The sequence below is a fragment of the Hypanus sabinus genome, chromosome 8 (assembly GCF_030144855.1).
Source record: "Hypanus sabinus isolate sHypSab1 chromosome 8, sHypSab1.hap1, whole genome shotgun sequence".
NCBI lineage: Eukaryota > Metazoa > Chordata > Chondrichthyes > Myliobatiformes > Dasyatidae > Hypanus > Hypanus sabinus.
Window position 1 is genome coordinate 158741645 of NC_082713.1, and position 23438 is coordinate 158765082.

The 23438-nt window shown below is 41.1% G+C and overlaps 1 protein-coding gene across 2 annotated transcripts in view; it reads left to right on the plus strand.

The window, feature by feature from the left end:
• The first annotated feature begins 301 nt into the window (after positions 1-301).
• The window catches only part of grip1 (glutamate receptor interacting protein 1), a 458415-nt gene continuing 435278 nt past the window's right edge, over positions 302-23438 (plus strand). Inside the window, exon 1 of one of the 2 annotated variants that reach the window (XM_059978360.1) lies at positions 302-732. In XM_059978360.1, coding sequence (XP_059834343.1) covers positions 678-732 — 55 coding nt within the window. In that variant the 5' untranslated portion in view covers positions 302-677. Of the gene's footprint in view, positions 733-1005; positions 1211-23438 lie in introns of those variants that run through there. The other variant, XM_059978359.1, reaches the window with a different exon arrangement.

Consider the following 23438-nt stretch of genomic DNA (forward strand, 5'->3'; position numbering starts at 1 on the left):
GTTCATCCCTACGGTGTGGAAGTGGTACAAGGTACCTAGTAACCATCATGACAGTTTGGCTGTACTAATCTTTATTAGAGGCAGTCCAAGAAAAGCGCATGGAGGGTGTTTCTTCCTTTCAGGGGACGTGTAAGTAAATCTGGACTGCTGTGAGCTGGGTTTTGGTTAAAGTGAAGTTTCCAGCTATTGATCCGAACAACTAGTCCTCCTGTGATTATCTGAACTCGTGAATGGACTGCACCATCTCCCCCAGTCGACTTACAAACTCGACTCGTCCACTCTTAGTACTCTGTCAAGGATATTTTTCCCTCACCTGAATTCCTCCTGATCTTTACACTGGGGGAAAATGAGAATTTCAGGGATTGGTTATCAAAGAAGAGCCGTGCTTCAATCCTTGCTGTGCATTTAGTGAAAGTAGAATTTGTATTTCCGTTACTATGGAATTCCTTTCTTCACCCTAGTCTGTTGAAGTTTGCCAGTGCTCCAATCTGCTGGTGTGTGTGGGGAGAGCCCCCGGGGGTGTTGGAGCTTGACAACGAGGCCGCCGTTTCAGCGGCGGGGAAGGACGAGCGGGGAGGGCGCTCACACAGGCAGAGCCTGCTGATGTACGCGATCGGCTGAGGAGGGAGAGAGAGAGTCTGCACCGCCGCCAGCCTTTGCATGAATTCTTTTAAAAGATGCCGATGTGGAAGAAGAATATGCCTTCATGTTTGCAAGCTGATCACGAAAGAGGTAAATATATATATATATATATAGATTGCTAGCTCAGGGGTGGGAGGTGGACGTAAGGCATTGCCCTCGGGTTTTACTCGTGCACGCCCGGCTGAAAGAGGAGCCGGCAAGCCGGCGGGACCGACGCCTTGTAGCGAGGCGGCACACATCCACGCTGCCTTGTAGTACAGTGAGTGCCTCGCCGTTGTTTGCAGCCCAGCCTCGTCTCCGTACTCTCAGCCCTCCTTGGGAGTTGCCTCCTCGTTGAGCAGGAGCCGTGCATAAACTTAAACGATAGTTTTGCACAAACAGACTTTGCCCACTAATCTTAAAAGGCCTTTTGTGTGAGATTTCAGTTGGCGTTAAGTTTGGTTGTGTTTTTGATTTGAAGTGTAAGCCACGCTCATTGACGTGCTCCCCGTGCTCGCTTCGAGCATGGGGTGCATTTTCCAGACAGTGAAAACGGCTGCTGCTGACATCTCTTCTTTGATCGTTCAAGGTAAGCTCATTGGTGGCACCAAGAATCGCTAATGATTGCTCCCCGTTCTGGGCGCCGCTTAGAGTTTGGGTACGCTGTCAATTTGAAGATCGCAGGGGCAAATATTTGTTTGGAAAATCTCCAACCCAGTCGGTGCGCGGTTGTAATGTGGTCTGTGTGTGCCAACCATTCATGATTTACGTAAGGTTCCGTCAAAATTCCGACTTGGTCATTCAGTGTTACTACAACGCGAGCTGGAATGCAAATGTAACCTTTCTCTTCCATACCGGTCTGTGTCTATGAATGGGGGGGAAAATGGGGAAACTGGGATTGGCAGCTGGAAATCTTTCAGCAGAGGAGTTATAGGCAGTTGCTGTGGATTGAGGACGTTTATTCCCGTGGCTCTTCAGGCCAGTGTGGGACCTGTGGACTCTTCCACAGGGGAGGGGGCACTGAACAGGTGGGTGGTTTAGGAAATGGTATGCTTCTGACATTTATGCTGGGCTTCTCTGCGCTTAACAAATAAACTGAAGGCTTTACATTTATTTTTGTTACGGACTTAATAAGCCTTTCCAGCTGACAGAGCAACCCTACCCGCCCCTTTCCCCGATCCCAACTCTTCCTTGTGCCCATCAATTTCATCCCGTATCTCCCACTCCTCCAAAACAGGCAATTGCCAGAGATCATTTAATCTACCAACCAGCACATCTATGGGATGAGGGAAGAAAGCAGGCATTTTGGGGGCGGGGTTGAATCTACTTGGTCACAAGGAAAAGGTGCAGATTGTGTACTGGCAGTATTGGATTGAACTCTACCGGAATTGTGAAGCACCAACTCTACCTTCTGTACCTCACTGTGTTGTCCCACTTCCCAATACCATCCCAAGTAGTACTCCATTTTAAGCTAGGGGTTCTAGTGTCCACCCAGCCATATCACTTGGAATAGTGTCTGCCTTGGATGTATGAAAGATTTGGTCTTCCCATCCAAGCTGACTGTAATCAGGATGAAAATGTTGGGGGTATTGATGTGGCTTCTCCATCAGGATTTGACAGAGACTGCTTGGGAAGTACCTCTGCAACGATCGGAGTGCCTCCTATCGGTAGAAAGCGTCTCTGCAGCGATTGGAGTGCTGCAGTGTAGTCACAGTATGCCTCAAGAACTGGAGTGTGGAACATTAGACTTGAGTTTTGTGCCTGCTTTGGGCTGTATCTTCAGACATGCTCTTAGACAGCTAAAGAATGTCTAGTACTTTGAAGGCAGTAGTTAACTTCCTAATGAATGTGTGCCTTCATTGAGTAATGTGGGAAGTTGTCCTCATTTTCCAGGGCCAAGTCGTGAGCTTCATTTTTTGGATGGTAGTTTGGTACAGGGAGACAAGATCGGAGAGAACATTTCACGGTTTTGCAGATTGCAAATGCACAATGCAACATCTTGTATGTCAGCAAGTGAGAAAGTGACAAGTTGGAACTCGGGCTCTGAGGCCTCACATGTTCTAGTATCCTCTATGTCCTCTGAGTAAAGCTGGGCTGTCATTGATTCGGGAGTGAAGGCAGTGCAAATTGACCAGACTTCATTTTGTCCTGTAGATTAGTTGCACTCTACTGAGAAACCTATAGGCTGTGAGAAAGATGAGTACTGGGGGTATGCTGTAGCCTTGTGTTACACTGGTTCACACTGAGAATGGGTTTATTTTGATCGCAGTTTGCGTTCCATCACTCTGCAAGCCTAAGGGAAATATTCTGCAAGCAGTCAAGGAGAAAAGGATGTCCCAGTCTCCATCAAATGAGATAGTTTTAAATGCTAATCTCCCATCATTTCTTCTGGAATTGACCACCTCATGAAGATCATGCCCATTCTGTCCCTGGGCAGATGTAATTCAGCTCTGGGATTTGGAGCTGATCTCTTAAATCACATGGAGATAATGAATGAGTACATGTGCAATGGCTTTACTGGTGGGTGGTCTGGAGGGCAATGTCTGTGTGTTATGCAGCTGGAACTATTGTCAGTGGTCATGACCATATTGTCTGAAGTTTCTTGCATGTTCTCTTGGAAATGAAGCCAAGGCTGCGTTTGACTCAAATTCCCTGTTTTTCCGTTGGCATTATAGCCTTGGACTTGAAGGTTTGGGCTAAAGGTGAGGTTGGACCCAGGTTTGCTGTAGGATGGGAAGTGAGGACAGTTGTGGTTGAATTAATGTGTGTCTATTCTGGTCAGCACTGGCTGCTCTGTGCTTTAAATTCACTTTTCTGATCTCTTAGTCGGCTGGGCGTTAGGTGCTTTAAGTTGCTGATGGACTTGTCACTGCCGAACAATCCATGCATATCATAGTAACCAGTGAGCTGCTGGACTTTTTTTTCCTTCTAATTCTTTAGATCAGCGGTTTTCTGTTGGACTTCATTCTTCAGATAGTGGTTTTGTGAGTTTCAGTTTTCAGATCAGGAGTGCTAAGTACTTGTGGTTAATTAGTTCCCCAGTCTCTGTGATATTGCCATCAAACTTTTTTCCCTACCTGTGAAATGCAGAGTTTCTTCACAGGTGCTGATTATCATGGACTTGCATGTAAGTGAGGTGGTCTGGAGATCACTTCCAGTCCAGGGTCAGGGACTGGAGGCCCAGAGGTGGCCTGTCCTGGGGTTGGATGCAGCCTGGGTGTGAGGGTGGGAAGGATGGGAAATGGGCTTATTTTCCTACCGTTGCTGCTGCTTCTGTTGTTCGGGGGAACATTGTAGGTGTGCTTTGTTGGCAGCAGGATGTGTGGGACACTTGTCAGCTGCCCCCAGCACATCCTTGGGTGTGCTGGTTGTTGACACAAAGAACTGTATGTTCAATCTACATATAATAAATAAATCAAAATCTGACTCTGGCATCAGGTTATGAGGATTTTTATTATTGGGCGTCCATCGTAGATTTTTCTTGTGCCAGTGCTATTGTTGCTGCCTTGAAGAATTTTAATCTCCTGTTGCCATTTTAATTGTGTGTAATGTGTTTTTCCTGAAACCGAATTTGGTCAATTTAAGGCTATATTTCCTATTAAACTACACCAATATATAATCAGCAAAATTAGTTTCCAGTCGTGTACAGGAAATTGAGTGCTAATTACCAAATGCTGTTTGAATTGAGTTAAGCTTAACTTGACGAGCACCTGTTTGCGAGTTTCAAAATGCCCAAAACCTTAGAATTATGATTTCCTTTTGGCAAAATGGAATCCAGGGGGAACAAGATTTAATTATCAAATTGTAACTTCATCTACCCCATTATTAACTGCAGAGTTATGTCAACATATTAGAATCGTTTTGTTTATTTACATTTTAAAAATTATGTACCATATGTTATGATATTTTACATGGCTTATTTGGAAATAAAATGTTAATTTTCTAGCACTTGCCATTTTGTGTTTGTTCCAGCATAGTTCTCTTCTGTTCTTGCTTGTCTCACTCCCTTTAAATCTCCGGACAGATGAGCTGCAATTAACAAGGTTTCATTACCTTTTTCAGCCACCACTTCCCAATCTGTGTCATCCAATCTTGCTTTGTCTCTGCCCTATCAAAGATACTCCTTTTCTTTCCTCTGTTTTTCTTAAGCGTGTCTGATTTTTCTTTCCCTATTTCTGATGCACAACGACAGTAGTTTGAAATAAAATGTGCAGATAAGCAACCTGAGGTTGCATTTGGTCTTGAATGGGAGAAGTATCCAGGAGAATGCAGTTACATTGGATTCATGAGTGCTAACTTCCCAGTCTTGCTCTTTATTTGTGGTTCAGGATTACTGAAATTATAGCCAATATGACTACCATACAGGGTTAAAGGAGACCATGACTGTGAAAAGCAATGACAAGCAAATAATTGAGAAGAGTAAAGCTGGAGAAATTTTTACTGTTTTTGTTACACTTGAAGAAATCATAATGTCTGTTCTGAGCACTGTTATCACTACTGTTGTGAGATGGCAGCATGCCAAATTGCCTATACTTCATTCCTCTGCTTGTGAGATATGGCACACAAGTTGAAAAGGCGGCTTTGGCCATATTTTGCTTATTGTATTTCCTAAGTTAAAAGGCACTTAATTCTGGTCACAAACTGCCAAAATGTATTGATTTAACAATGGGAATAGTTGCCAAAGTCTACTGATCTGACAATGGGAGCTGTTCTTGTACTTAATCCAATCCATCAATGCAGAAAACCGCCCTTGATGTATTGTCATGGCTGCCTTGAAGGAAAACTGCAACTGCCCTGCTGAATGTAGTTAAATATTTTTGGCTAATGATTATACATGTAATGTATGGATCAGTGAAAATTGCACCTTTGTGGGGAAGGTGTTAAGGCTATCCAAAATGGAATGACACAAGTTCTGAAGATTTCCAATGTGTGCACAAGGCAATATCCACCTCCAAACAAAGATGGTAAAATGAGAGGTTACGGTAGTTTGGGATTCATGAGAACATTAAGTGCTCATGTTCTGTTTAGTGTCTCTTTTGAAGGCCACAATTGCCTGCTGTTCTGGCCCTTTTGTAGAGATGGCCTCTGCCATAGGTGACTGGAATCGGAGTTATCTTTTCATTGCAGCCATTAAAGTGGTTAGAATTCTGTCACTTCAAGTCTCTTCACAGACACAACCGTAGGAGAAAAATGCTGCGAGAAGTTCTCCAGATATCTCTAACTGAAACATAAACTTCCTTCCTACTTTGCAATTGATTCAGAAAGCAATAACTGTTAACATTGTCAGCTTTCCAAACTGTTCTACATGCATGCTAGCCCTGTGCAAATCTGAGCCTTTGGCTTCTCGTCTCTGTAGTTTCTCAACACTTGGATCCAATGCTCCCTTTTCCAGTCAAAATGAATGATTTAACATTTTCTCACGTTAAACTCTGTTTGCTGTATCTGTATACTCAACCTGTATCTGTACCTTTTTATAGCTTCACTACTTCCTTTCCCAGGTATCGTAGACACGAGATTTTGCATTTGCTGGAAATCATGAGCAAACCACAATATGTTGGAGAGGACAGTGGACCATGGAATAAAGGGAAGGAATTAAGGAACCAATGGTCGTTACTATCCTCTCCGATCACATTCCTCTACTGGCCTTTACCTCTTCCACCCATCACCTGCCAGCCTCTCACACCATCCACCATTCACCTACTATCCCCCTCACCTGGACTCACCTATCACCTGCCAGCTTGTACTCCCTCCCCCACCCCACCCTCATTTTGGCTTCTGCCCTCTCCTTTCCAGTCTTGGTGAGGGGTTGTGGGCCAAAACATTGCCAGTTTATTTCCCACTGTGGACACTGCCGCACCTGCTGGGTTCCTCCAGTGTTTCTGAAGTATTGTGTCATCAGCAAATTCAAGAACTGACCTAAAATCAAGTTAATGATGGAACCTAGAGGGGAATTTATTGGAACTAATGTTTAGAGTAAATAAAGTGATTAAAAACCATTGCACTTAAGATTAAACAATTCAAGGAAACAGACAAATCCCAACTATTCATCAAACATTACAATGTAAAGGTTTAACTTAAGGGGAGAAAATTGTTGTATATACCATGTAGTTGTTAAATATTTCAACCTCAGAGGCCTTTGAGTTAGTTTTCAATAATATTTAGAAGTTATCCTTGTTAGTTGCCTTATTGAATAATGTGAAAGAACTCTCAGTTAGCACAAGTCAAAATATTCAAATGTGAAATGTAATTTTGAGTGACACAACAATATTTAAATCCATTCAGTCATTCTGTATTCTCAAGCAAATTGTTCAGCATGAGATGAATAAGATTTCTGAAAGCCAGCATAGATTAGTTGGACTGAATACCGAACATCATGAGGAAGAATACACAGACAATTTTGCTGTATTCGCAATTCTAATTTAACCTGAATGTATCATTTCCATAAAGCTGATAAGGATTCCACTTCTAAAAATTAAAATGTGGCTGAGTTGAATACCTGAGTTGAGTTTTAACCCAGTGTTGCATGTGGCAAGAGAAATGGAAAGGAATGCAGATGTTGGAGTTTTTATATACAGCATGATGCAGCAGCAAAACTGATACAAAATCAAACAAAACAATTGCTTCTAGACTGTGACTGCCACAGGGTTGTTAAACTTGCATGATGCACCCTCAGCTCCAATGAAATGAAATGAGTCAAATCCTTTATTTCCATCCTTTATTAGCAATCAGCAAAGATACAATTTTAAGACCATAAGATATAGTAGCAGAATTAGGCCATTTGGCCCATCAAGTCTGCCCTGCAATTTCTTCATGGCTGATCCAATTTTCCTGTCAGTACCAATCTCCTGCCTTCTCCCTGTATCCCTTCATGCCTTGACAATCTGTCAATCGCCACATTAAATATACCTAATGACTTGGCCTCCACAGCCACCTGTGACAATGCATTCCACTGATTCACTAATCTCTGGCTAAAGAAATTCATCTCCTTTCCAAAAGGACACCTCTTAGATTCTGAGGCTGTATCGTGTGGTTTTAGACTCCACCACCATAGGAAACATCCTCCCCACATCCACTCTATCACGGTCTTTCAATGTTCAATAAGTTTCAATGAAGTCACCCCTCTTTCTTTCTTTCTGAATTCCAGTGAGTACAGGCCCAGGGCCATCAAACACTCCTCATATGACAAGACTTTCAATCCCGGATTCATTTTTGTGAACCTCCTTTGAATCCTCTCCAACATCAGCACACCTTTTCTTAGATAAGGGGCCCAAAACTGCTCATAATACTCCAAGTGAAGTCTCACGAATGCTTTATAAAGCCTCAACATTACATCATTGCTTTTGTATTCTAGTTCTCGAATGCTAACATAGCGTTTGTTTTCCTCACCACTGACTCAAACTGAACATTAACTTTTCGGGAATCCTGCACAAGGACTCCCAAGACCCCTCGCGCATCCGATTTTCATATTTTCTCTTCATTCAGAAACTAGTCAACCCTTCCATTTCTTCTACCAAAAGGCATGACCAAGTAGTCTCTCTACTTCCTCAAAACAACCTGCCCTTCACCTATCTTTGTGTCATCTTCAAACTCGGCCACAAAGCCATCAATTTCATCATCCAAGTCATTGATGTATAATGTAAAAAAAAAACCCAGAAAACCTAGTAACCCATATGTCTTTGAAATGTGGGGGGTAACGGTAATCCCCGGAGGCAGCCCAAATGGTTATGGTGAGAATATGCACACTCCACATGTACAGTGGTGCAACTGAACCTGAGTTGATGGTACTGTATTAGCGTTAAAGCTGACTGCTGCGCTACTGTGGAATATGGAGAAAAATATAGGCTCTGGAAGAACTCAACAGATCACACAGCACCCGTGGAGAAAAATGGACCGCTGATGTTTTTGGTCAAGACCCTTTACCCGGACTGTAGAGTAGGGGAAGATAGATAGCCAGTATAAAGAAGTGCAGGGGAGGCAATGGGGTAAGGAGGAGTTGATTGGCAGATGGAGTTGGGTTGGGAAGGGAAGGGAGGTGATATTGCAGAGAACTAAGGGCAGCAGATCATGAAGTGTGTTTTTAAAAACAAAAAAAGGAAAGGGAAGAGTGGGAGCAAATGAGGGAAATCTGGTGGGCAGGTCTGAAAGGGGAGCGCAGTAGAAGGAGTTTGTGGTTGATAAACCAAAGCAGTGGGTATAGAAACTTGATAGTAAGAGGATAGGGGTTGTGAAGACATATGTGCGTGAAGGAATTTTTGAGATTATAAGATGCCAATTTATGTATGAACCTCTCGGTCAAGTATTGACATAGTAAGGAACAATCTGCTTGAATGGTTTTTATTTTGAATAAAATGTCCAGCTTTTGAATTTGCTTTCTACATTGAAACTGAAGTGTGACGATGCAGCTGAAGACGGTACCAATACCTGATTTCTTCAAAGCTCAACATTCTTACACCTAAGCCATTAAATCTTGCAAACCTTGCAAATATTGAGCTGCCTATGTAATTTATAAAAGGATTGAAACAATGAAGTAATCTTCAAGAATTTGGTTATAAGTTTCAGGCAGAACATTAAAAGGAAGTTGTTATTTCAATTGCTTGGTCCATGTACATCATTTTTTTTACTTCCTGGGGACTAATATTTTGCTGATGTATTTGAGCTGCAATTCAAAGCAATCTTCTACTCTGTGTAGCTGAACTTGCTGCTTGTTTTTTTTTGAGTTTTGTACCTTTTTAAATGATATATTTTAGAGACAGGGTTGGACAGCACAAAAATAGGCCCTTCAGCCTAAAGTGTCATGCTGTCTGTAGGAGCTGTGTATCTATTTTTGGTCTGTCTGTATTGTATTGCGCATTGATTATGGTAATTTGTTATGTGGTTTGGGTGTGATAGAAGCAAATGAGTATCGTTATGTATTCATGCTTTTGTCCTTTTTTTGTTTGTTTAGTTAGAGGAAAATAGGACAGATTTTTTTTGGACCACTGATTTGAACGCAAATTACTCATATTTTGTTTTGTCGCTAATTTAGTTATCCTAATTTCTAATACAGTATCACTATACAAGATTGTTCATTTTACTGGTTTTGTAATAAAGAATCTAATTTTTTTTTGACTTGGAGGTCAGTTATTTGGAAGTGCATTATACAATCTTAATTGGCCTGCTCAGTCTCTAAGCAGTTTCTGGTTTGTTGTAAAATAACTGCTCCACTGCCCATTGTTCTTATCTACATTGTGTCACCTGTATGAGGTCCTTTGATTTCTTTGCCTTGGCAATTCAGAAAGTGTTGGACACAGTCCAGTCCATCACTCACCACCATTGAGTATATTTACATCTAGCACTTCTACAAGAAAGCAGCATCCATCGTCAAGGATACCCACAATGCCAGCTATGCCATTCTCTCACTACTACTTTTGGGCAGGAGGTACAGAAGCCTTCGATCTAACACCATTAGGTTCAGGAATAGTTATTACTGTACAACCATCAGGCTCCTGAACCAGCATGGATAATTTCACTGACCATGACGCTGAACTGATTTTATGACCTGCTGACTTGCTTTGAAGGACTCCTTACAACTCATATTCTGAGCATTACTTTTTTATTTGCAAAGTTTGTTTTCTTTTCATATTGAGTGCTTGTAAGTCTTTTCTTTGTTTTTCCATAAATTCTGTGGTATTTCTTTTCCCTGTAAATGCCTGAGAGAAAATGAAAATTAAGTTAGTGTGTGTCAATATGTATGTATTTTGGCAATGAATCTACTTTGAGCTTTGAATTACTTGCCTTGTTACTACTTAAATGTTACGAGAGCATCTGTTACGACTGCTTTCCATGTGCCAATTGTCCTGTGTGTTGACAAAAAGTTTCCCCTTCTGATTCTCTCTAAATCAACCTCTCACTTTGAACCTAAGCCCTCTTGTCTCAGACAGCCCACCAAGGAAAAAAATGGGTTTTTATGCTCTACCTCTACTTAATTTTTATATAAGTCTATCAGTCACTCCTTGGCCGTCACTGTTCCAGAGAAAACAAGCAGAACCTCTTCAGCAAACACGAGGAAATCTGCAGATGCTGGAAATTCAAGCAGCACACACACAATGCTAGTGGAATGCAGCAGGCCAGGCAGCATCTATAGGAAGAAGTAAAGTCGATGACCCTTCGTCAGGACCTCTACAGTCTCTTTTTAACTGAAAAGCTCCAATTAGGCCAAAATCATTTGCAGCTCAATCATATCCTTCCTACAATGTGGCTAGAGCTGCATTGAATTGTTCAGACATGGCCTAACCAAAGTTTTGTAAAGTTATGGCATGACGTCTTAGCTCTTAGATTCTATGCTGTCGCAGATGAAGGCACCTTTTCATAACCTAATCTTGTGTGTTGCCACCTTAAGGGTCTGTGGACTTGCATTCCAATGTCCTTCTGTTCATCAACCTCCCTCAGGCCCTACCAATTTGTACATCGTGATTGCCCTCTCAAAATGCATCACATCATTCTGGTCAGGGTTAAATTCCATTTGCTTTTGCCTTGCTCAACTTTACATCTGATTGACATCTTGCTTCTAGCTTTAGACAGCCTACCTTGCTGTCTGTGACACCAGTAATTTTTGTATTATCCGCAAACTTATTGCATCCCCGTCGGCCATAAAGGTTTAAAATATGGAAGAAAATGTTGAACTCAAATGAGTCAGACAGTGGAAATAGACAAACCAATTGTCTTTGTTCTTGCCATGTGGCTGAAGGAATGGATGCTGCCATTTTTGTGAAGCTGCTCTGTGACTTCCCTCTTGTGAATTGTCTTGTGGACTCGTTTTGCTTAGGAACAGATATATCAAGTGCTTTAAAGTTGATACAATGATGTGCATGATAATCTACTGAACTAGAGATAATTTGAAATACGAAGTAACTTGTGAAGTGTTCTTTGGTACGATAGAACATGTAGATTTATGAGTAAGGGAGTCTGTGCCTGACCTAAGTAACCGGAGCCCAGCAACTGATTGGTCTGCTCTGATTTGGAACAAAGAGACATTAATTACAAGTTGTTACTTATGAGAGGGACAATAACATTATGCTGGCTCGGACCAAATCCAGTGGGAATCTGACACACTTTGTCCAGATAGGCTATAGCCAATGAGATTGAAACAGCATTTGAACTGAAAGAGTATGGGCATGAGTGGCTTTGAATGCAAAGTGGCAAGAACTCTGGAGACTAACAATCTGAACAAAGACATCCACCCCCCATGTCAGGGGTTGGGATAAGAAGGAACAATTGTTTGGCTAATGGGGGAATCCCATTGGATAAGTCATCTGAGTGAGCAATGATACAGAGTTAAAGTCTGTCCCAAGCCCTATAGGCTCATCAGGCCAGTGACTTATGCCTGTGAAGTGACTGAGAGTATGAGACTTCCCCCCATCCCACCCGGATAGGGTGCCGGTCTATCGCGAGGTTAACCCCCAGCATTTTGCCGGTACCCATTTTCAGCTGGGTGGACTGGATAATGTGTGCTTAAGTGTCCTGCTCAAGGACACAACACGCTGCCTCTGCTGGGGCTCAAGCTCACGACCTTCAGGTCGCTAGTCCAATGCCTTAACCACTTGGCCGCCTTAACCACATCGGTACAGAGGGAACAGTAAAATTCGTGTTTTAAGTTGTTGGCACAGGGTCAGCATAGTTACATTGATACTTGTGTATAGACAATAAGGTGCTAGCTTTGATTGATGAAGAGTTGTGAAGTGAATTGCCTAACCTAGACCAATTGAATATAATCAACGTCATAGGATATAGGATAGAGTTAGGCCACTCAACCCATCAAGTCTGCTCTAGCATTCCATTATGGCTGATTTATTATCCCTCTCACCCTGTTCTCCTGCATTCTCCCAGTAATCTTTGATGCCCTGACTAATTAAGAACCTATTTTTAAAAATATGCTTAAAGACTTGGCCTCCATAGCCATCCATGGCAACAAAATCCACAGATTCACCATCCTCTGGCTAAAGAAGTGCCTTCTCATCTCAGTTCTAAATGGACACCCCCCTTATTTTGAGGCTGTACCCGCTGGTCCTAGAGTTATTCCGTGAATCTCCTCTGGACCCGCTCCAATGCCAATACATCTTTTAGATAAGGGGCCCAAACCTGGTCACAGTACTTCATCTTCATATTTTATCTTTTCTCTCCTCATTTTTTTTTAGTTGCCTTCCATTGATTTTTAAATCTTCTCAATCCTCTAACTTCCTGCTAATCTTGGCTCTATTAGATGCCCTCTCTTTTCCTTTTATTCTTTCTTTGCCTTCCCTTGTCAGCCACAGTTGCCTCATCCTCCATTTAGAATACTTATTCATCTTTGGGATGTATCTATTCTATGCCTTCTGAACTGCCCCCAGAAACTCCAGCCATTGCTGTTCTCCCTTTATCCCTGCTAGTGTCCCATTCCAATCAACCTTGGCCAGCTCGTTTCTCATGCCTCTGTACTTTTCCTTTACTCCGCTATAATACATCTGACATTATTTTCTCCCTCTCAAACTTCAGAGTGAATTCTATCATATTGTGATCACTGCCTCCTAAGTGTTCATTCACCTTAAGCTCCCAAATTTGGTTCACTAGACAACATACAGTCCAGGATTCCTTTTCCCCTCCTGGGCTCAACGACAGGCTACTCTTCAAAAGCCAACTTGTAGGCATTCTAAAAATTCCCTCTGTTGGGATCCGGCACAAACCTAACTTTCCCAATCTAACTACATATTGAAATTTACCATGACTATCATAACATTTCCCTTTTGACATGTCTTTTGTACCTCTCATTGTGATTCATATCCCACATCCTGACTACTATTCTGAGGCCTGTATATAGCTCCATCAGGGTCTTTTTAGCCTTGTAATTTCTTAACTCTACTCACAAGGGTTCTTACATCTTCTTTGTCACATCTTTCTAATGATTTGATTTCATTTTTTTTTACCAGCAGAGCCACCCCACCCCCTCTGCCTTCTTGCCTGCCCTGTTGATACAACATGTATCCTTGGATGTTAAGCTCCCGACTAGGATCTTCTTTCAGCCACGATTCAGTTATGCCCACAATGCTGTACCTGCCTATCTCTAACTGCAACAAGATCTACTTTATTGCATGTATTGTGTACATTTAAATATAATACTTCAGTCCTATATTCATCATCCTTTTCAATTTTGCCCCCATGACACACTTCAACTCATCCCACTGACTGCATTTTCCCCTATTATCTGCCTGTACTTCCTCACAGTCTCGCTACACACTGCATCTAGTTGTATACTAACTCCCCCATCTTCTGCCCTATTATTCTGGTTCCCATCCCCCTGCCGTTAAAGCTGAATAGACCAATTGCTGTTTCTTTGGCAGTTGATAAACTTGCTATGATCTGACATATCTTTCTCAAGTCCTACTGTATGAAGTACGAATTCTGTCAAAACCAGGAAGCAAATTTGTAAGAATTTTGTATGTTGAGCAAATGGATTCGATTAACAAAGTTTGCTCATGGCTTTTTATCTCCAACTCAAAGAGCTTAATGATAGGCCCTTTGGCCTATAAATTAATACCATATTGCAGGCATTAATTTATAGTAAATTCTCCTTTACTTTCCTGAAGCTACAAGTTTCAGATTTTCTGCATCTGCGATGAGGTGCATGGTGTGGAAGATTGTCTATGTTAAGAAATTAGGGAAATATTTTGCAGAAGATTATTATAGGAAGTGTCTTTTTTAGGGGAAATGTCTTTAGAGCATGTCTAGGTTAATTCATTTTGCTATCAAAGTTGGCAGTGATAAATGCAACTCAACAAGTTCTAGCCCAAAAAGGGTGCAGAGTAACTATGGCAATAAGAATGAGATCCCTGTAAATTTCTGGAATTAGTGATTGTGAGTTGAACGGGGAGAGAAGAGTAATGATTTAGAACAGTAAAGTATCTATTTGTCTTTGCTTGTGAGAGACAGAAGAGGGTGACTTGGTGATTTACAAATTGGGAAATATCAGTTCTGCAAGATATGGCTGTTATTAAACTAACATTGTTGACTTGGATCAGACTGGCAGAACATTTGTGTTCTTATTTCTGTTTCTTAATACTTCCTATACGTGTTAAAGAATAATAATCATCATTGTTAAGTGCTGTGTCGTATGGCGTGGCCACTCATAGTCCTATGACCATGATTGTTCTTGGCAAATGTTTCTACAGAGGTGGTTTGCCATTGCCACCTTCTGGGCAAGAGGGCTGACCCCAGCCATGATCAATATTCTTCGGAGATTGTCTGCCTGGCATCAGTGGTTGCATAACCAGGACTTGTGATATGCACCAACTGCTCATTCGACCATCCGCCACCTGTGACCCTGATCCGGGGCAGGGGGTGCTAACAGATGTTACATCTTGCCCAAGAGTGACCTGCAGGCCAATGGAGGGAAGGAGCACCTTGCATCTCCTCTAGTAGAGAGGTATTTGCACTCTTCCACCCAAATGTTAAATAATATAAATTGTATAATCAAGTGAGGACAGACATTGTTTTTGGCTTAAGATATGTTTTCAGATTCTTCAAGGTTCATTTACTTCATCAATATAAATTTTCGAGTGATTTACCTGTGTTGACTCATCAGAAAGTGTTGAAGCAATGTCATTCTCTATGTGTTGCTGCTGAAGGTGTTCCTCCTGGGAGGAACTTTACGCGCAAAGTTTTTTTTAAACTTCCTGAAATGTTTTGGTCAACTGCCAATGCATTATCTGATTTACTTAAAAATACTCTACCATTCAGTATCAGATGCTTCAATAATATTAAATATTTTATTTTGTAGCAACAGACTCCTGCAGTGAAAGGAAATGCTTGGTGTTGTGATACTGAATATATTGAACTTGCAATATTGGTGGTTCAGCTTAAATATTTTTCTACTTTAACAATATTTCTGTTCCATTGTGTTACTTTTTTTCAATATTGTACTGTTAATACCCAGTAGTTGGAGTGAACATTCCTTGGTTAGTTTGTTCAAAATTTTGAAAGTTAATTGGATCAGAACCAACAATTTAACAGATGACCTGGTTCATTAGGGTTCACAGTTTTGTAGGCATGTTTTAAGGAAGTACAATCAAATATTGACATAACATGTAACCATTAATGAACTAAACAATGTATTTTAAAATCCTATTACATTATGTCTGAGCATATCATTGTTCGTGGAGTCATCAGACTTTTACAGTGAAATTCAAGCAACCTGCACATTTCTGCGATCATATGCCAATGGACGAAGTTAACAGGTTTCTGCAGGCAGGAAAATGGTATTTTTTTTAATGTTCTCTGCCACACTCCCACCACATGACCCCCTCCCTCTCACATTCTCCTAACAAAATGGAAGTAGCAGCGATTCATGTTTGCATTCCGAGAGAAAATTAAATGAATTTCCTTTAGGTTCAATAGCCAACTTGTCCCCTCTGAAATCTAAGGATATCAGGTGCGGATGAGGCTTTGTGAGAATGAAAACAGTTAGGTTTTCTTCAGTTTGTGAGTGTTAGAAGACACAAATTGGACATTACAAATGGAACTGAGTTATCAGTAGTAATGTTGTCAATTTTGAGAAATGGGTCATTGTGCAAAAGCTCTACTGGTCAAAGTTCACTGAAATAGTTATGCTTTAATAATGTTTGTTGAAATGCAGCCAATGTAGAAAGCTTGAAGTTAGATTTGCTTTTCATCAGTTTTCCCCTTATTGTTAGAGTACAGATAATTCTGTATCTGGCAGTCAGCCATCCGGCTACGAACACCACTGCCAGGTGCATTGAGAAATGCAATAGGTGTCAGCCAATTTCTGCACTGGGTAGGGATTAGGTAATGGACCATAGAGACTGGCAAAATATCTCATATGTCTTGTACGGACGGAGGGGGGGGGAGGTATGGGGGGGAACACGCACACACACACACACACACACACACACACACACACACACAAACACACACACACACACACACACACACACACACACACACACACACACACACACACTCACTCTCTATTTCGATGTTGCAAACAAGGATAGCATCTGCTGCCCTTAATAATCTGCATCATTGAGTCATCCGTCTACACTTAAGGTTTAGCTGTGCCTGAAGCACAGTTATATAGTGAGTACCAGCATTTTGATCCAACAGTGAGTTCTAACAAGAAACAATTATGATACTACCAAGCAGAATGGTGTGTGTTTTGGAGGTGTTCTCGAATTGTCCATGTGTGTTGCACCGACAGAGATCCATTTAATCGCTAATATTTTGGAAGTCGTGACGGATTTACAGCAGTGGACTTAATGGGCTGTAATCACTTTGGCTGTGCTCATGCAGTGAATGTTTAAGGTAGCAGATGGGTTGCTGTTGGTGGATCCTGACCTGATCTGTTGAGTGTTTCAGCATTTTCTGGCAGTAAGAGAGTGAATCACTTGCTGTAGAATAACTTGACCCAGACCTGATATTGCGCTTCGTATTTGGGGCAATTGAAATTAAGAGGTAGTCAAGGAGGAATTTGCATAGGGTGCATTGAACAGAAATATAGGACTCAATAGAAACAGCCCATAAGAGTTTTGATGTTCTATTACTAAGCATAATCTTAAATCTGACTTTCATTGCTTATTTTTATTCTTGCTTCCTATTAAATAGGAAAGAATTAACAATATACTTTGATGTTTATGATTACCCATGTGGTTAGGCTGTAGATGTAAACCAGGCCAGATAGCATGATCCATATGGTTGTAGCCTAAAATTACAATTACAGGGTCCTTAAAATGCTGGAACAGATAGACAAGACAGACATTTCCAAGAGCCTTTTAAGATTTCTAATCTATTGAAGAAGCCAATTCACAAAGTATTCCTTATGATGTTGCCCTAGAAATTCCACAAAAGTGAAAATTAAAAAGAAGTGCAGCTGCTGGAAATCAGAAAGAAAAAGAGAAAATGCTGAAACACTTAAAATATCAGACAGCATCTGTGTTAAGAGGAGCAGAGTTAATACTTCAAGTGAGAGACCCTTTTAAATGTCGCACACTATGCTGCCCAAGATTAGAGGATTCTGAAATCTGTATGATGCAAAGTGCTCTCTGATCAGTAGCTGCAATTTTACTATTTGTTAATGACTAGAAAAACCAAGAAGTGCATTCACTGTTCAAAAATCTCTTCCAAATCATCTTGTGGTTTGCAATTTTTTTTATTTAAATAGTAACATTTTGTCTTCTTCCCAAGCTGATCAAACCTCATCACGATATGCAATGCTGCTGTTCCTCTTTTTAATTCACCTTTCTATTGAACCATTTAATTAACCTTGGGTCTTTTCATCAATGAATCTTAATTGCAGTCCTCTTGTGAATGTACTTATTAAAGTAAGCTTTTCTTAAATTACAAACAATTAGTAGATTGTCTAAAATTATGATTTCTGGATCTTGGAGTGAAAACCTGCTTAAAATTGTGTACAGTTCTGGTCATCGAATTATAGGAAAGATGTCAACAAAATAGAGAGAGTACAGAGGAGATTTACTAGAATGTTACCTGGGTTATAGCACCTAAGTTACAGAGAAAGGTTGAACAAGTTAGGTCTTTATTCTTTGGAGTGTAGAAGGCTGAGGGGGGACTGATAGGGTATTTAAAATTATGAGGAGAATAGATAGAGTTGACATGGATAGGCTTTTTCCATTGAGAGTAGGGGAGATTCAAACAAGAGGACATGAGTTGAGAGTTAAGGGGCAAAAGTTTAGGGGTAACACAAGGGGGGAATTTCTTTACTCAGAGAGTGGTAGCTGTGTGGAACGAGCTTCCAGTAGAAGTAGTAGAGGCAGGTTCGGTATTGTCATTTAAAGTTGGATAGGTATATGGACAGGAAAGGAATGGAGGGTTATGGGCTGAGTGCAGGTCGGTGGGACTAGGTGAGAGCAAGCGTTTGGCACGGACTAGAAAGACTGAGATGGCCTGTTTCTATGCTGTAATTGTTATATGGTTAAATGGTTAAAATACGACTGTATTCACATGGACCCTATTCTCTGGTTAGGTTTATGTCTGGACTTTCTTCGACTTCCCTATGCTGAATCGTTTATTCAGTTCATCATCCAAAAGGCAACAAGACTATAATCTTTCTGTCTAAGATCTCACACTGTTTTAAAATCTTCATGTATCCTTGTGTCTTCACCGCCACAGGAGTAGTACCAAGACATTGACAGTGACAAATTTTATTCCTTTGTTGAAGAAAGATTACAGGAGTAATCCAGGGAATTATAGACCAGTGAGTCTTATGTTAGTGGTGGGAGAGGATTTTATGAGCATTTGGAGAAGCATAGTCTGGTACGGATAGTCAGCGTGGCTTTGTGAGAGACACATCATGCCCAATGATGTTTGAATTCTTTGAGGAAGTGACAAAACAAATTGATAAAGGTAGAGCAGTGTATGTGGATTTTGGTAAGGCACTTGGCAAAGTTCCCCGTGTATGCTCGTTCAGAAAGTTAGGGGGGCATATGATCCGGGGGAACTTGGATATCTAAGGAATTTCTGTTACCTGGAGTATAAAGGTGATAGATTTTTCAAAAGCAGCATACTGAATCTCTTTAATTTCTTGTCCCTCATCTGCTTTGTATTACCATTACTTTATCTCCTTATTATCAGTCTCTCATTTTAACTTTAAGATAAACAATCTTGAAGTATGAAAGTCTTTCACTCATTCTTGAACTCCTAAAAGAACCCAGAGATAAAATATCACTGAGATCTGACAGTTTCTGGATTCATAATGGGCTTGCACACTGAAGGCTTGGAAGGTGGAGGTAGATGGAGCATTCTCTGCCTGCAGCTCAGAGACCAGTGATGTTCCGCAGGGATCTGTCCTGCTGCCCTCATTCTTTATGATTTTTATAAATTACTTGGATGAGGAGGTGAAAGGGTGAGTTGGTAAGTTTGCAGCTGATGTGAAAGTGGCGGTGTTGTGAGTAATGTAGAAATTTGTTGTAAGTTACAGAGGTACGTTGCACCTACAGAGTTGGGCCGACAAGTAGCAGATGGAGTTCAATTTGGAAGGGTGAAAAGTGATTCACTTTGGAAAGTCAATTTTGAAGACACAGTGCCCAGGTTAATGGCAGGATTCTTGGTCATGTGGAGGAACAGTGGGATCTTGGGGTCCATGTCCATAGATCCTTCAAAGTTGCTGTCAAGTTGATGGGGTGATTGAGGAGAAGAATGGTGTGTTGGTCTTTATTAGTCAGAAGATTGAGTTGAAGAGATTGTGAGGTAATGTTACAAGATTCATAACGCTCGGGTCAGTTCACACTGGTGTAGTGTGTTCAGTTCTGGTCTCTTTGTTATAACAAGGCCGTGGAAGCTTCAGAGAGGGAGGGTGCAGTGGAAGTTTACTTGGATGCTGTCTGGATTAAAGAACATGTCTTATGAAGGAGGGTTGAGCAAGTTAGTCCTTTTCTGTTTGGAGCAAAAGCGTTTGAAAGGTGTGCAGGGTTATAAGAGGCATAGGTAGAGTGGATAGCAGAAACTATTTTCCAGGGTAGAAAGGGCTGTGCTCCTTTTGGTGGATATTGATCTTAGAGCAGGTTAAAATGTTAGCACAACATTGTAGGTTGAAGCATCTGTACTCTGTATTCTGTGTATCCAAATACACCACCATTTTCTTTGAAAGAAAAGAACTGAACCATAATTGTCTTTAGCTTTACATTGCTGCTTAATTTGATATTTGATTTCTCAACCTATTATGTCTGGATTTTGCAAACAGTGAAGAGATTACACTCCTCCCTAACCTTAGAGCAAACTGCCATAGCTGGTGGGCATCTATTCCACGTGGTTTTCACAGATATAACCATTCAATTAAGGACTGTATTTTAACAAAAAGCATTAATTTCTGAAAATGACATTGAAAGCTAGCAAAATAGCTTGCCCTTTTAGAGTGTGCAATCACTATCTTCAGGAATCAACAAGTTTGCATATTTCAGAAACTTGAGGCAAAAATAAGGCAAAGAATAAAAACAGTTAAATCCAGGCCATCTCTTTCATCAATCATTTAACTCCATTTTAACTATGCTTTTGTTGACCATAATTGTATTGAAAGTGCTGAAACTCATTATTTCTGAGGCTGTCAAGTACACAATTCAAGGTACATATGCTGTATACAACCCTGAGATTCAGCTTCTTCACAGGCACCCACAAGACAAAGAAACATCATCGAACCCGTTCACAGAAAAACATCACCTACCCATGCACCAAAAAAAACCCAAATCGCGCAAGTGTCAACAAAAAAACAGTGAAAAACACAATATAAAACACAAAAGAGTCTAGGCAGATTCAAAGGCAACACGAGTGAATCTGCAGATGCTGGAAATAAATAAAAACACAAAATGCTGGTAGAACTCAGCAGGCCAGACAGCATCTATGGGAGGAGGTAGTGATGACGTTTTGGGCCGAAACCCTTCATCAGGAGTGAAGTAACATGGGATGGTTGAGGGGGGATAAGAAGTGGGGGGAGGAATGAAGTAGAGAGCTGGGAAGTGATAGGCTGGAGGGAAACGGGCTAGGGGGAAGGTGGAGAATTATGGGAAATAAGAGAGAAAGAAAAAAGTAGGGCTGGGGGGAGAGATTATAGCGTGGGGGGAAAAGAGATAGAAAGAGAACCAGACTAAAATTATAGATAGGGATGGGATGGGGGGGTGGGGCAGGGTTATCAATGGAGGTCTGTGAGTTAAATGTTCATGCCGGCAGGTAGGAGGCTACCTAGGCGGGAGATAAGGTATTGCTCCATCAACCTGCGTGTGGCCTCATCTTGACGGTAGAGGAGGCCATGGACAGACATGTCGGAGTGGGAGTGGTCTGTGGAATTGAAGTGTGTGGCCACAGGGAGATCCCGCCACTGCTGGAGGACTGAGCGCCGGTGTTCGGCGAAACGGTCTGCCAGTCTGCGGTGGGTCTCCCCAATGTATAAATGGCCACATCGGGAGCACCGGATACAGTATATCACCCCAGTTGGCTCGCAGGTGAAGTGGTGCCTCACCTGAACGGACTGTCTGGGGCCTAGGATGGTGGTGAGGGAAGAAGTGTGGGGGCAGGTGTAGCACTTCTTCTGTTTGCAGGGATAAGTGCCTGGAGGGAGGTCGGTGGAGAGAGATGGGATGGATGAATGGATAAGAGAGTCACGTAGGGAGCGCTTCGTGTCTATTATCTGTAGGCCATTCCAATCCAACTATAGCAACCAAAAAAGGAACGAGCAGGAACGCATCATACTGTGAACTACAGAGTCCAATCCACAACCTACAATTAAACTTGCCCAAGACCCAGAACTCCAGTGCCGTATTCCGATAGCATCGAGGGAGAGTGACCAACTTTTATGAGTTAAATGAAGTTTTAGAGAAATAATATTGAGTGCAGTATTTCTAGAAAGGAGGAAGAGGAACTTTTTCATCATTTTGTACAAGTGTCTAAGACATTCGCTTTTAACTCCATTGGAGAAATTACAGCTGCAGGTTTAAAATGTGGATCTTTGTATCAAACTAAAAATGCTCTGCACACTTGATTGCCTCATATCGTTTATTTTAGAGATTTGGAAGTTTTTTTTTGTCAGTTTGCAACAAAATTATTTTGGATTTAGGCCAGCTTCAATTTGACTGGATCTCATTCACTTGAAAGATCATATTCATTTATTAGTTGAAGCAAAGTACATTTAATTTCAATTGTAATTAAATCGATTGGAATGGGAATTGAAGGAAATGAGAACAGTGTACTTCAATGGCTTTGTAATATGAAATGATCATTTGAGTGAAAGTGGGAATGACATGAGTTTCCTAGCTTAGAGTTAGTAAGGCATTTGTTCAATTTTTGGCAAGAGCCTTTTGGGTTGCAGAAAAAATGTATTTCCAAACGAGCACCATGAAAAGAATCTTCTGGTCATCATCAATATTATATGCCATGTGTATGATGTGGGCGATCCTGGTCTTCCATCTGTCTTTAATTTGAGAATTTCTAACAGCTCTTCAAAACTTACGGTAGTAGAACGAAAAAGGCTGGATCCGTCCTTGGCTACAGCCTGGACTCTTGTGAGTTAATGATGGCGAGGAGTTCACTAAATGAACTGTTATCCATTATGGACAATCTGGCACATCCTCTCCAAGACCTATTGAATAAGCAGCGGCGCACCCTTTTGAACAGACTCATTCAGCTCCGCTGTCACAAGGATCGTTACAGAAAATCTTTCCTACCAAATGCAATAAGGATGTACAACAGTTCATCTCTGTGCGACAGGAGAACACACATTATAGTACAATAGTCTCTGTTTTATTATTTCATACATTATTATTGCACATTATTACAAATTATTGCACTTTGGTAAATTGTTATTGTGTATATTATTATTCTGTATTTGTTATTAGTCAAGCCTCCACACTGTTAAGTGTTTTTAAATGTTGCTGTTGGAACAAAAGAATTTCTCACTTGGGATCAAAGTATTTATTATTATTATTAAAATGGATTTTATCCATGAAAATAGTATGATTTCAGAATGTCTTTAATGTTGTGGTTTCAAATATTGAATAAGCATGGCTGAGACTTGGGATAATTTTTTTTTAACAGTTACATGTTTATCATAATTTAAGTGCTCAAATTTTTTACACTTGTCTTAAATTTGGAACACTCATGGCGAGTTTTATTGGCTGGTAAAAAAAGATAAGAGGATGCAAGGACAATGTGGTTAAAAGAAGTGGAAGCAGGTGTTCATGGAGCACAAGTTGGATGTTGCTGTGGATCAGTTGGCCCCTCTTGCTGTGGCAGGAATAATCCCTGTCTCCCTCATGAGTGTGTGTGTGAGAGAGAGAGAGACTGTGAGA